At 39.2% G+C, this 15,551-nt stretch overlaps 1 protein-coding gene and 1 non-coding gene across 10 annotated transcripts in view; both read left to right on the forward strand.

Moving 5' to 3' along the window:
- MRTFB (myocardin related transcription factor B) overlaps positions 1–7,298 on the forward strand; it is a 72,693-nt gene extending 65,395 nt beyond the window's left edge. For all 9 annotated transcript variants that reach the window (XM_068147089.1, XM_068147087.1, XM_068147088.1 and 6 more), the window contains one exon: positions 1,842–7,298. In XM_068147089.1, the coding sequence (XP_068003190.1) occupies positions 1,842–2,380 (539 nt within the window). In that variant the 3' untranslated portion in view covers positions 2,381–7,298. The remainder of the gene's footprint in view (positions 1–1,841) is intronic.
- A 3,731-nt stretch (positions 7,299–11,029) lies between these two features.
- On the forward strand, positions 11,030–11,101 carry TRNAT-CGU (transfer RNA threonine (anticodon CGU)). Its single transcript has one exon. It is a non-coding gene; the product is annotated as a tRNA-Thr (tRNA).
- Positions 11,102–15,551: the final 4,450 nt, after the last annotated feature.

The following is a 15,551-nucleotide window of genomic DNA, read 5'->3' on the forward strand; positions in this document are numbered from 1 at the left end:
ATAATCAAAGGAATGAAATTATTCTTTCAGGGAGAGGAATTAGAAGTTATGCAGCCCGTTACTACAACACATACATGTAAACATGCTGTGAAACTTGGCTTGTAAAGCCCAGGCCGGACCCTTGCAATAATCCACACAACATTCAAGTGATTAAAGTAACATCCTAAGTTAGCACAGACATACTTTATCAAAATTGGAAAAGTTGAGCAGGTCTATACAATGTATATTGAAATTAACATTAAATAGAATAAAGAGTTAACACATGTGGCTACCAAAATTTCATAAAATATAACCATGTATTGTCAACTCTATAAACCTCAAAGATACATTACTGGAAGAAGTATATGTGAACTACATAAATGCAATGAGTAACAACTTCCCATGTCAGTTAAAATAAGGGAGCTATCAGAAAGGAACTGAAATAACTGAAGTAATACATAGAGTAGCTTTGCAGTAAAAGGAGGAGGCTTTCAGGCATAATTAGGCTTTGCATAATAAGAAGCCATTAGACTACTGGGAAATGTTCTGGTGCCAAGCAATTCAATTAACTTAATGTTTTGTACTACTGTCATATAAGGATCTTGACAGCAGTGAATGCCAGAAGAGAAGTGACTGATTGGAGGCTCTTAGAAGTTTTTAGCTATATTCTAAACAAAGTATTTTCACTTTTTCAAAGCAAATTGCAAAGTCAGCTGAAGAAAATGCAGTATACGGTGACAGACTGGAATGTGACTTGTGCAGTGAATAATTCAAGCTAAATTAAAAAATGCTTTCAGTGCTTCTGTTAAAATATCACATGGGTAGTTCAAAGTTCAAGTTCTACCTCTGAAACAGAGGATGCAGGAAACACAGGTGTGCTTACTTAAATATTTTCTTTGAGTCGTATGTTACTAAACCTGTTTGAACTTAAAAGTAACAACTGCTCTGTATTTGCAAAGTTGCAATAAAAAATGCAAATGTTCCATGATCATCTTCATCAAGAACAAAGTAAAGCAATCAGGGCTCTTGCACTTATGTGAGTGAGTTCTACAATGAAAAATGTTTTGTTTATTAATGTACTTGAAGAATGAGAAGGTCTGCTTAGTAATGCTTTGCCTTTATCAGGCAATCATTTTAAGGTTTTAAGTATGTGGTTTTTGCTCATAAAACAGGTGCAAAGTACATTGTTAGGTGTATTTTTGCTGGGTGAAACATCATCTGTGCCGAAGGATTTATTTGCATATTCTGGTCTGTCTTTTTTTTTTTTTTCCCACTCCATTTGTATATAAGAATTAACTGGAAATTACTTTGCTTTATTTCCTTTTATTGTTACTGCCACTATCTTACATGGAACTTCTTGACAGAAGAGTAGTTCTTGATTCTAGAATCAGGAATAAATGCATCCTAATCACATCAGTTGATCTCTTATACTCTAATTCACCAAGGTGGACAGAGCACTGAACAGGGATGGAACTGAGAATTGAATCAGGTACTCTTCTATAAATGAGGAAATGTGCTGCTTTCGTAATTATTCTCATTAGTCAGAAGCACTATAAACATGAAGGAGGTAAAGCAAACACATAGAAATTTGTTCTTTTTTCACCAGTATAAGTATTGTAATTGGCTGAAGTATCGCTGAAAGCAGAACTTTGGAACTTGTTTTAAAATCTTGTGCTGTTCATAGAGTACCTGACATAGTCCCATGTGTATAATGTTAGCATTACCAGAGCAACAAAGTTACTCTATTGACTTCATTATGGATTTATCCCAAAGCAGGCCAAGAAGGGGTGGAAGTTGTAAGCCTGAGGGTAGATGTTGTTCTCTTTCCTGAATCCAACAGTGGTGTATTTTTTTTATTTCAGAGATTTCCCTTCCAATAAAGGAGGAACCATCTCCCATTTCTAAAATGAGACCAGTAACAGCCAACATCACTACAATGCCAGTGAATACAGTGATATCCCGCCCACCACCACAAATCCAGATGGCCCCTCCTCCTGTGTCCTTGGAACCAACAACCAGCTTGTCTATAAGTTTGGAAAACCAACTTGAAGCCCTCTTGGATGGAACTTTACCATCAGGTAATGAAATTCCTCAACTAACAAGCAGTACTGAGGACAGAGAGTCATTTTCTTTAATTGAAGACCTGCAGAATGATCTGCTTAATCACTCCGGCATTTTAGATCACTCTCATTCACCCATGGAAACATCTGACCCACAGTTTACCACTAATAATTCCTGTCTGTCTCTTGACCTTCCTGATACAAATTTGGACAATATGGAATGGCTAGACATTACAATGCCCAGCTCCTCATCTGGACTCACTCCACTCAGTTCTACTGCCCCCAGTGTGTTTTCTACTGACTTTTTAGATCCACAAGACCTACAGTTGCACTGGGATTAAGCTATAGCCAATGAGAACACAACTTGCAAGACTGTGTACAACAGAGGTCCATTATTATACCATTCTGATTGCAGTTCAAATAAATTAAGACAGTGATGTATGGAAGAACAGATGCTTGAAGCTAATTCCTTATTGATTTTCAAGTTTACAACAGTGAATTACTTTATGCTCCTATCAGTAATGCAGATCAGGGCCCTCTGAAAGCTGTACATCACAAGTCAAGAAAGCATGATTGTACTCACTGATTAAAAGTACCCTAAGGTAAATGCATCACAAATGTTTAAGAAAGAAGTTCTGTCTCTGACTTTGAAATGCTAAAATGAGCAGCACAACATGGCTAAACTTAGAGAAGAAAAAGTAAGATTTCAACTGTCTGTATTGACATAATGAACAAATGTTTGGGGGAGGGGGAGGTATCACTGCACTTCATTGTTCCTGTGGATAGCCTGAGCCAGGTTCAAAATGAATTGTGAGAGCAAAGGCAAGTAGAAACACTGGCTGGTTCAGTGAAATTTCATATATCTAGTCTCTTAATTTGTTCAAGTTGTTTTTATATTTTGGTTTTGTGGGTTTTAAAACTCTTCCCCCACTCTTTAATCATGAGGGAAGAATATAACTGCATCCAAAGGGATATTAAGTGTAACTGCAAGGAATCCACTGTAGCTATGCCAGGTAATATTGAGAACACTGAATTTTCTATAGCAATGCTCTGGATTTAATAGCTGGGTTTTAATGTGTATATCAGACAGTTATTTGTATACTCTTTTAACTTTGTATAGCTTATTTTTGTGAACAGAGGGGAACAGTGGTCTTCAAACAAGAGATTACTACAATGCAAAATAATAAATATCCTAATTTACTTTGTATTTGAGGGTATTTGTTGGGTCATTGAATCAAGTATCTCAGCATATTAGAACAGTTTGAGGAAGTGAAAAAGTTGAAATAATGCTGTTGTGCACTATGATCCTGCAAACATCTCTACAAGAATAGTCCCAGTGCCCTCAATAGGAGGTGTTTGTGGGAGCAAACTGAGTTGCAGGGGGCAGTAACACCATCATTTCTTGATAAACACTATTGAACAGCTTTGTCTACAACTACATAACATCAGGGAAGCTAAACAGAAAAGCAGCTCAGTGAGAATTGTAAATAGCACTGTAGGATGTACTGTTCTGTGATAAGAAGGCATATGTCATACCTGAAGCAGGTAACAGCAAAAATTAAGCTCTTACCTCACAACACAGCACTTGAAAATATTATCTGTTTTTGTTAAAGCCCTTAGTTGTTTTTGGTCAGAGTCCATTATGCATCCAGTTGGAAAAACAAAAGAAAATACTTTGAAATTCTGTAGTTGTCTCTCAGGAAATAGCTGTTAAATGTTGATATAGATTATGTAGACTGATAATCAAACATAAAATTGGAATTATTTCCTATTATAGAATTCCTGTATTAAGATCAAAGGAAACAGTCCCCACTCCTGAACAATGGAAATGTGATATGTTTTCCAGTCTGAAAACTGACCTCCTTGCAGAATTCCTTCCTCACCCCCAACCCTCCAAGATTTGTAAGAACTAAGAATGCCCTGAATCTCTTTCTTACTTCTTAGAATGTATCAAAGAGTATCAAAGTAATAATGAAAATTAAAAGTAACTGGTAGCTATTTAGCAACCTGTACCACATTTTTTTAAAAAGGGAAATATAACAAAATCATGTTAAAAAAAAAAGCAAACAACCAAACTTTTGTCAGAATTGTTGTTGTGGAATTAATTCCACAGTAAATGTTGTGGAATTAATTCCAAATTTATGCCCCCAGATACAGTGCAGTGTGGTTTAGTAATGTTACAGAATTTCATTGGCCTCGGATGAAAAACGAGGATTATGTAATTGATTCAGGATTTAAACTCTAATCATGTGTTTGCATCATATCAGTTACCAGCACTTTAAATCATTATATACCTTCAGTAATCTTACAGACCAGGATTTTACTTCAATCTGAAAGTAAGTGCAGAATAGCATCTATATTAACCTGGAGGATTTTCATAACAAAAAAATCATATTGAAATACTTATTTCCGTATTGCTGTGCCTACAATACTTGAGTACAATATTACACATGGACTGTCTGCCTTAAATTTTGATGGTATAGAACTTTTCAATAACACCAAACAAATACATTTCACTTTTTGCATTCCTTTTCATCATATTATCTTGGGAGCGAACACTCTGAGATACCAAGTGCCCTCAGCTGTTATGAGAATAAGAATTAAGGACTCTAGGTCTGATAGGAACAATTTTGAATGATATTTAGTGTTGTGCATTACTGTCAAATTATTATGTGTGATACACAAGACATCATACCACGTGTGGTTAGTTACCCCTTTTTGACCCTGCCTGCTGATTAAATAGGAGGCAAGTAAATGAATTTTGAAAACAAAGTACCCTAAAGCAACTGTACTGTCATCTTTGATGTGCATGTATATAGAGCTTAAAACTGGCAAAGTCATCTTGCTACGAAACTATCTTTATTGGCAGTGTAGAATGTTAACCAATCCATAGGAATCTATGTGCAGAAATAAACCCAAACAGTTCAGATGTGTTGTTATCAGTACAGTATAGCTTTCTACTCTAAAAGTCTATTTGTAAAAAATAGAAAATAATATTATTTAAAAAAAAATTAAGGGATCAGTTTAGTTTTCTGAAGTACAAATATTCTAGTGTAGGGAATGTGTGATTACTTTTTTTGTACATTTCAGAATTGTGTATTAAACCCTAGATATAATGGTTTGCTTTAGACTTTGTTCTGAAATGTGATATATTTGCCATAGTTATAAATGCCTGTTATGGCAGAAATAGATTTGCTTAGACTTTTGTGTGTGCATGTTTTACATGACATTTTTTGTAACACAAATACATCTTAGAAATGTAATCATGACTGTGCAGTTTGTACAGAACTGAATACTTTTCATGAAGATAACAGTTGCAAAGGAAAGCATTGGCACTAAATTTGCCATTTATGGCTGAAATATACTAGGAGAACACATCTTATCAAATGTGTTGTTAGTAGAACCTTCAAAGTAATTAAGAATACTATTTGATCAGTGTGAAAACTGAAAGTTTGTGTTTACACTTTTAGACACAGAGCTCAGATATATGTTTTGCAAGGCTTAATGTTATTCAAGGGGAGCCACATCCTGTGTTTAATACAGAAATGATATTTGTTACACGCTTTCAGTGCCATTCAGCATTGGTTAAGGCAAGTAAGTTTATAGGCAAAATTTGGTTTGATATTACAAATAGTTAAGAAATCATTGTCAGAAATACAGCCTTTTCTCCAAGAAAAAGATTAATTTGTCAGTTGTTCTCTATGGAAATGTAGAGTCTAATCCAGCATTGTGGGCTTGCAGAATCAGACCTTTAAAAAGCTGAGGTCACGACTTTTGGAAATCATCACTACTTAATACTGAAATTTCTTTCCAAGGTATTTCTAAATTCACAAACAGGAGTTATGTTCAAGGAAGCAGGTGATCAAAATAGAAGTGTCAGTATTCTATGTTATTTAATCTCAAACGTTCAGATGCCTGAAAAGTGCAGGCATGATAATTGGAAACCAAGCACAAGCTGCTGAACTGTTTTCAAGGCAGAGAAAATGCAATCACAGACTACATTTAACTGGAAGGGCATTATGTAATCAAAACACAGTAAAGCTCACTGATGTAAACAGTTATTTGGATGGCATCCTCAGTGTATTATAAACTTCAAGCAAATTCTATTAAAACTGGAAAACAATTCTTCCACTTATCTCTAGTATATGTTCTGTTGCAACTCTTTATATGGTGGTCTATTAAATCCCCTCTTGTTGACTTCTAGACCATGCTACAGATGGGTTTTTGAGATTCATGGAATGGAGTTGCATATAGTATACACATGGCCAATAACAAGCATCCATTAAAACCTGAAGTGATGTTAAATATTCCTTTTATACCAGTCTGCTACGAATGAATATAAAGTGCAAAAAAAGAGATACCTACATCACTCTGTAGGGTCCAGTACTGAATATAAAGACTTTTTAAGTTAAAAATGTATAAATATATTTGTAGAAATCTAGCCAAAAAAGCCATTCTAGCTATGAGAGCAAATTCTCACTAAAAAGCAGGGAATGGTTAGTAACTATATCATCACCCTATTTTTATAAGTAAATAAATACAGCTCAGATATTCAAAAGACAGCCTAAAATAAATTATAATTATATAAAGTTTTAAACAGGAACCAAAGCATTGCCATTTATATTGCCAAAGGAGGCACTTTGTATTTTGAAGCATAGGAAATCAAATCCCCGAAAGTATTGTCCATACTTTTTTTTTAAACTAAGGATGTAGATATTTTCAAAACTGTTTTTGATGTTTAATAGTAAAGATCTGGTTTTGTTGTTTGAGAAATTTGTATTAAGTGATAGCACAGGCTTTTTTCCAGGTAGGATTTTTCTTCACAGTACTGCTTGCAGTAGACATAACGCTACCCCTAGTAGGTGTTTCTCTTCTGATTTTCGTAGTCATAATTACGTCTTAGCATCTCATTTTGTGAAAAGAAGAAGACAGACACCTGGCTCTAGGGCCCTCTTCATTTAAGCACTACTTTATTAAATGCAAATTATGGCAATCAGGGCGTCAGTTTATGTATTGCCTTTCTATAAGAAACCATGATGCCTTTGTATTTGCTGTTTGCACCCCTAAAATCAATTCCATATGTTTGAATGCCATATGTTTTGCACATTGTACTGTATATATGTAATGCATACTGTATTTTTATATGTGTACTACATTTATCAAATATTTTGTACATAGTGGCAATATTGTAGCTACTGAGGAAATGTTTGATATTTCAGCATTTTTGCTAAGTGTCTCAAATAAAAAAGGAAAACTGTGTTCATTTGTCCATGTTTACTACTTTAAACTCATACAAGTCAGAAATATTTAGCATGTGTTTTAAGTACTTTTCTCACACAAAGGAGCAGCAATGAAATCTGCCCCTAGACTAATGCTAATGAAATCATAGTTTGGGTTGGAAGGGACAGTTAAGATCAACTAGTTCTGACCCCTCTGCCATGGGCAGGGAGCGCCACCTCCTACTAGCCCAAGTTGCTCAAGGCTCTATCAACCTGACCTCCATCAATGCTTCCAGGGCTAGAGCCTCCCATGATGGTTTGTCTTCCAAGTAAGAGCCAAAATCTCTCAGAAATTTCCTGAACTCTCAAAGATTAGGTTTGGATTTATTTTATTTTAAAGCAATACTATTAATATATAGTACTTCAGGAGAATGGGCTATAAACTGTTCAGTGTGCACGAGCTTCTTTTCATGATGAGGCTGCTTCATTTAAATATTTACTATTACACTTCCTTTTGTTGAGGCAGTTCCCATAATAGATCACACACCATTTCCGTATTAAAGCCTGTTCTAGGCTGACGACAGCAGGACTCAGCCCAATAGTGCAATATCCATGCTGCAGTAAGTAGCACCACTAACACTGAACACATTAAAAGTTACTAATATGCCCTATACATTTCATAAAATATGTTTTATGAATTGTAATAATTTTGAAAATGTGTAGGCTATATATGCCACAAACATATCGTCAGATACCGCAGGCCGAACACAAATACTGCAGAACAAGGGCATCACTTTTTGCCTGTGTGTTTCTGCATTACAGAATTTATAGTTGGACTGTATCAGAGATAAATCACTTGTTTTGGTGCCAGCTGGCAATTTGGGGGTTTATTGATTTACTTAGACCAAAAACCATAAACCCCTCCCTCCCAAACAACACTCGTATTAGTATTATGATGATGTTAACACAAGAAGGACTGATGAAGCTTGAGATTTTTTCAATAAAAGCATGTTCTACAAATGGCCATCATCACAGTATCACAGTATTACCAAGGTTGGAAGAGACCTCAAAGATCATCAAGTCCAACCTGTCACCCAAGACCTCATGACTAAACCATGGCACCAAGTGACATATCCAATCCCCTCTTGAACACATCCAGGGATGGTGACTCCACCACCTCCCTGGGCAGCCCATTCCAATGGTGAACGACTCTTTATACAGTATGAATCACTATATACTCCTAGCAGCTTCTTATGTATTATACAAATGTTGCTTATCCATAAATTTATAAAGTAACTCTAAGAACTATTTCCCTTCACATAAAAAAAATTACCTGAAGGTCAATTTCCAGTCTTCTCTGGAGAACGAGGACTGTGGGGCCACTCTGTCATAACACTGCATCATTCTGGAATCCCTTCAATTCACCTGTGAACAGAAACATTTCTTCATAATGCTAGGACAAAGCAATGGTCAGGCTAAGATAAAGTAGTTGATAACTGAGGAGCATTCCACTTACCCCACAGCAAGTCTTTATAGACTCAGTTATACAATTTCACAAATTCTGCATAAATATAATTGCTCCTCTGCATCCCTTGAAAAGAGTTAGGGAGATTTGTAGAAAGTCCTGGTTTACAAACCACTAAAATAGACATCAAGGCACTCTCCTAAAAACACCTCAATCTCTTAAGAAAGGCTTAGGGAAGAATGAAAAAAGCCCTGGTGATTATTTCCTCCTTCCAACACCACCTCTGACATTTTCCTTTGGGTAATTCATTTTGTGTTGTAAAGAAGCTTCCATCAGAAAAGAACATGATGTGAGCATTCAGCATGAGCTGAGACAAGGGTAATGACCAGCATAAGAAACGCTTCAGAACAAAAGCATTCACATATCAAAAGGTACCAAAGGCAGTTACACTTTATAACTAAAAACATAAATTTGAATTTTAAAACATCTATTGTGCTGATAAATGAGCTCACCAGCACTTTGTTTAGAAATAAACATATTTTTTTCCTGATACACTGATGGTAGGCAGTGTTTTTTAAACCAAATCAAGTATTTCCTCTTAATATACTCAGAAGATCTTTATGATTTCAAATTGAACTTTCAGTCTCTCCACACAGTTAAGGGAGATCATGAGCATTAGAAGTTGATGGCCCTTAGATGTGGCGCTAAGGAACATGGCTTAGCACCAAACTTGGTAGGTAGATAACAATTGGACTCAATGATCATAAAGGTCTTTTTCAACCAAAATGATCCTATGATCCTAAATACTGTTTTGGATGCCAGCTGACTACATTAATTAAAACTGTAGTGTATTTGAAAGGCTAACACTCATCTGAATTCCACAACTCAAGTAATCCCTTCTGCTTTCTCACACCACAAAATTACTTCTCAGCTCACAAAGATACAAAAGCTTGAGAGTAGAGTAGAGTAGAGTAGAGTAGAGTAGAGTAGAGTAGAGTAGAGTAGAGTAGAGTAGAGTAGAGTAGAGTAGACCAAGTTGGAAAAACACACACAGACATGAGCTGCAGAGGATCTGTGATGCCAAGTTACAAGTGGCAAGAATGGCACCGGGGTGGGGGGTGGAAAAGCATATTTTGTAATAAGCAAAGGTAGTAATCCAGAAATTGACAGACATCAGTGAAAGAAGGTTTATTAAACTCTAACTGCTTCCAGCTGACAGCTTTGTAACACTGAGATAGGTCTTGTCAGCTAAGGTAGCTGGCCCTGTGAGGCCACTTCTTATCATACAAGTTACAGGTATGAGAGTTGAGTGAGGCAGTTTCCACTCTTACACATCATCACACTTTAGAAGTGCTGCAGTGATGCCAGTGATCAAGACAGTCAAGCCATCAGGCACGAGTTTTCCTGATGATGGTTCAAAGAATATACAAAGAAAACCCAACAAACCCCAACCCTACTCTCTTAACAATTCCATTATAGCACGACCAGATCAGTAACTCTGAATTCAGCCTTTACAAAGGTACCTCTGTAGCATGCTGCTTCTGCACAAAACCAAACCAAAGGAAAAACCCCAACAGACTGATCAGTAGCCTCCACAGGTCAATACACAAAACTCCTTTCATCCCGGAAGATGGAAAATAACTCGAGAGTGTGGCAAGTTTCATAAATAATGAAAAGGAAATAAAAATGCAAAGCTTCGTTGTCAAGTCACGCTTGTGAATATCTAGGAGAAGGAATGTAGAGGAATATGTAATGTAATGTGTTTCACATTCCCAAGCTTATACAGGAATAAGCACCGCCCATTTAGTGCGTTCAATTACAGATTTACCGTTTTGCATTTCTGCTTCTGGCTCTAAATGCACGAGTGCCATCTCTTGGTAAGGAGAAGCCCTGCTGGGCGCCCACACAACTCCAGGCCGCACCTCCTGCTCCCTCAGAGGCGGGACCGCCCGCGCCCCGCCGCCGGGAGGAGGCGGGAAGAGGGCGCTGGCCTCGGGAACCCTTTCACAAACGGCAGGGCAGCTCCTGGCTGCTCCCACGGGGGGAGTCTTCGCCCAGCACCGTTCCCCAACGCCGCCTCTGTCCCGGAGACTTGCTCAGGGAAACCCATAGCCGCTTCCGCTGCTCCTGAGGAAGCAGCGGCCGCGCGCACCCAGACACACTGAAAGGCCAAAAGCCGTCAGGTGCCGACGCGGGCGCGCGCGGCGGGCCGCGAGGGCAGAAATAGGCGGGAGCACACTGTGGTACCGCCACTGTGCGGGAGTGGCGCCAGCGATAGAAGGGCGTCGGGAGAACCCTTTAACGCAGGCGCGGTGGCCAAGTGGTAAGGCGTCGGTCTCGTAAACCGAAGATCACGGGTTCGAACCCCGTCCGTGCCTTGTTGGGTCCGTGCTGGCGGTGGCTTCCCCAATCATTTTTAGGGGAAGGCGACTCAGCGACAGCCCCGTACTTCCGCTCTACGACGGTGGCAAGACGATGGTGCCTCGCACGGCCCCGAGAGATCGGCCGGCTGCCTGGGGGAAGCAGCAGAGCCCGCCTCCAATTCTTGAGCGCGCAAGTGTGCAGGCGCGAGGCGCTCCTGCTGCTCCCCGCCCTTGCCCGTCGCCCGCCTCAACAAAGCGACCTGCGAGCGCGACCATGCGTTTCACGTCAGCCACACCTGCACTCCTGTACCGGCTTCCGAAGCTTCTCTCCACGTTTGCAATGATAGACGTATTTTTCCTTAGCCCACCTTTCATGGAGCTTGATCCGTACTCGAGACCTCTCGAATTCAGCCTGAAGAAGCAAAACTAGACGGTAGTCGGAAATGGCAATGAACAAATGTCTGCTCGTGAAACCGTGGCGAACGCGTTCCCGGCATGACTGCCTCGAAGCCCATTGTGAAAGGGATTCAGGGATTCGTTTGTGTGAGAAGTTAAGTGGAGCCTCTTCAAACTCTTATTTGAAGAGACGTTCTCCACAGGCTGTGGCTACAGAGACCACCCTGAAGAATTCCTGGGTATATTCCTTGTTCCACCCCCCACTAAATCATTTATTTATTAATTGGGTCCTGTCTTGGGGTCAGTAAAACATGAGCTTTCTTCGTCTGTATCACTAACCTCTGAGAAGGATTATTTGCCATTCTGTTAGTGTTCCCTTTACAATTTTTTTAAGTAGAAAAACTGGCTGTGTGGCTCAAAATGAGCCAGGAGCTGTTGGGTTAAGCGCAGATGCAGTGCTCGCCCGTGCCGTGCACAAGCGAACCCGGGTACTGCAGATACTGCTGGCCCAGCGGGTCATCCGCAGCCAGCCAGTCTACCTGAGGGGGCTGACGGGACCAGCCACCAGACTTGCACACAGTTAAGGGCTGACAGCACTTGAAGCCATCCTAACGATGTCACTGACAGCACCACAAACTGGAGTAAATATTTATGAAATCACGTTTGATATTTACTTACCATTTGAAAGTTCAGTGTCTTTTGATTATTCCACAGTTTTGTTTTCTTCCTGGAAAATCTTCCTCTCTGTATGCACCATGGTTATCTAGACTCAAAAACTGTACAATTGTAAGAACAAAAATAACTGTCCTTGAATATTTACACTAGATTTTGTAAAGTCTTTTGCAATGGAATACATAAATTCTGTTGGTAGGTCAAAATCATTCACATTGTGTTTGGAGTCAAAGAAGGGCTGTAACTGTTCTATATAATGTGCTTTTCTTTGCACAGATTTGGTGCTATAAAGATCTGACTGTATTAAATGTCTGTGATTGAAATATAGATTGTTTGGGTTGGGTTGGGTTTTTTCCACTTAGTTTACTGTCAGTAAACAGTCACAAGTGTTTAGAACTGCTCTTTAGTAACTCTGGAATAACTTTGATGAAGTGTCAGGAGGGAGGAAATGACAGTGCTTACCATCCAACTAATTTTGAACTTGAAATTTCCAATATTAAATGTGTGACAACACTGCCCAATGTCCCTGGAGAGAAGAAAAATGTGAATTACTGATTTTTGAATGGTGATGCAGAGTACATACAAAACTACAACCCAAAACATTGCAAATTGGTTTCTTAGGTATCTTTCCTCCTGGATATGTAGGACAGTGAGAAACAGCCATGTCCCTGAAGCTGCATTTGTAAGAGGATTTTCAAAAGTAAACATAAAAATCAAACTCAAGGATAAAACATGTATCTGGTAAATACAGCTCTCTGTTACTGTAATCTTGGGGATAAACCTGGAGAAGAGCCCCCCTGCCCATGATGAGTAATGCTTCCATAAATCCTTTGGGTGTTTTTATAATGCGAGACTAAGCCAGGTACACACAAGAGCTACAGCTGCATCTCACCCATGTAACAACATTTTGAGGCCATGTTATGATACATACTGATATATTAGATAATACAGAGCCTGTTTTTCCAGTTTGCAGAGAAAACTTACATTGTACTAAACAACACTGCTAAATGATTAGCATGATAATAATTTTGCTTAGTAATGTTTTAAGACACAGCTTATGGCTTTTTACCTGAAATCAATTTTGTAATTAGAAAACCATCTATGAAATCACAGCATAAAAGAAACTAGTGCAGACCACAAATTGGTAACTCCAGCAGTAGTTAAGATGTAGAACTAGCATAGTGCACAGGTTTACTGCCATGACACAGACTCATTTGCATGCTGTTAAGTATTTTTGCAAGTACTACTATATTTGCCTTCATCTTTCTCCTTTGTAGACAACACAATCCCCAAAGTTCAGAATCTCTCCTTCCAGGGCAGTTTTTCTATACTTCTAACTGTCCTTGCTACAATCCACCAGATCCTTCCCAGCTGCTACACTGAAATGAGGACCCAGAGTGGACATACTACTGCTTCCCACCACTGAGCAGAGCGGAGCATTTCTACACATCACAACTCAGCGGGACTCCAAGAGCAGTACAGCAGGAACTGGCATTATATGTACCCAGCAAAGCCTGAGCTGCCACAATTGGAATGCTCTCAGAAGCTGCATAGCTGCCATCGCATCACACGACATGAGCCGCTGCATGTGAGCACAAGCTATCCGGACTGGCACACAGAGCCCTGTCCTCAAACCAGACCATGTGATATGAAATTCAGGCTGGAAACTTCCTCTCTCACCCCATACTTGGCAGCACTGCAGCCCCCTGCAACTCGTACCCAGAGGGGTGACGTTGGAGCTGGAGGGAGGCTACAGCACCCACAGCAGCCAGAATGCCAGGCATGGCAAGTGCTTCAAACAGCAGCTGGTGTCCAATGGGACTCAATCCCTGGGCAGAAGCTGTAGCAAGGAGTTATGTGAGATGAATCCTCTCCTTAACCCAGCTTCTAGTATCCATCATTGCATAATTTTGTAGACATTGTTTAGAAATCCCTCACACACTGCAGACTTACTGGTGAAAGCAGAAGACAAAGCAAATGTAATTTAGTTTCATCATTTCTTGTACTTTAACAGAGCTTCTTGCTGCCTTTTTGTGTTAATTGAATTTTACATGTGACAACCAGTATGACCAATAGAGGACAGCACATCCATTTCTTTTAATGATCAAAAGATCCTGAACTTGAGGCTGCTATTCACTTTTTCACTCCGGAAATGTGAGTGACAGGCAGAGTACAGCAGTGTGCCATAAATAAGCCAGCAAGCTTAAAAAGACCTTTTTCCAATTATCTGGAGGCAGTTAGAATTACAATAGATTAATTAAAACAAATCTACTTCTAACCAGGCATTATTGCTAACAAAACATCGGGTGCACCTCTCTGAAAACTAGGTCTGTATGCTAAAGCAATTGCTTAGTGAACACTGTGATAACAGCTAAAACGTACTTAAGAGTCAAAGCACACTTGGGATGTCAGGTGGACTCTGCTAATTCCCCTTCACAACTGCAGACAGACAAGGTGTCTGTAACTAAGCTTTGATTAAATGTGAGTGTTTATAACACACTGAAGTAAAGCCAGACTACACTGGGTTTATTGCATTTGATTTGGGAGCAGAGAAGGCTCTGCAAGTCATAATGAAATTCAAAGAACAAACCCAAGGATTTCATGTGGCTGAGGGGAATTTCATTACAGAGATTCAATTAACCTGGAAGAATTGCACACATTGAAATCTATTCTTTCCCCAGAAGCTGGCTACTGTGTTTTTATAGCAACCTTTGCTATTCCTGACTAAATAATGCTTTATTACAAATGCATTGACATCTTTGTATTATTATTAGAGTATAATAACATCTTCATCTGCTACTGCTCTGCAAACATTCATTTCTGCTTCCTCTGAAATGTATCAGTGCTTTTCTACAAGGATATGACTAAGGAAGGATTGGGTATTGGACACAAACACAAAGTAAATACACACATCTAGGATACTCATGAGGAATAATAGTGTGCTGGTCTGCTGCAAGTCCTGCTTTACATTTTTCAGTCAGGGCCTGATCCTGTGAATTGCTAGGCAGAATTAATTAACAGCCTAAGACCATGAAGTTAGTGGGGACTGACAGTGCTCAGCAGCTCTCAGTATTGGGGCCTTTAACTAAAAGCCAACCTGCAAATTTCCATTGATGTGAGTAAGGATATTGTGCACATCTACAGTAATAACATGAATTATTCACATCATCGTAGCATGAAAGATGCAACCCACAAAGCCTGGTTAAAACAACATGTGGACCTTAACTGGTGCTCCCCTGATACATGGCAGGGTCATCAGTTGGCCCATTTTCAGTTGTATGCACATACCCTTTATTTGCTGTGTGCACAGATCTGATCGGAGGACATGGAGGAAAGTAAATACAGGAGACAGACATCTACAAACATGAGTAGAAAATGAGGAAAGGAGGTTACTGAT

Source organism: Melanerpes formicivorus, unplaced genomic scaffold, assembly GCF_026170545.1.
Source record: "Melanerpes formicivorus ecotype bairdi unplaced genomic scaffold, bMelFor1.0.p_v2 SCAF_14, whole genome shotgun sequence".
NCBI classification, from domain to species: Eukaryota; Metazoa; Chordata; class Aves; order Piciformes; family Picidae; genus Melanerpes; species Melanerpes formicivorus.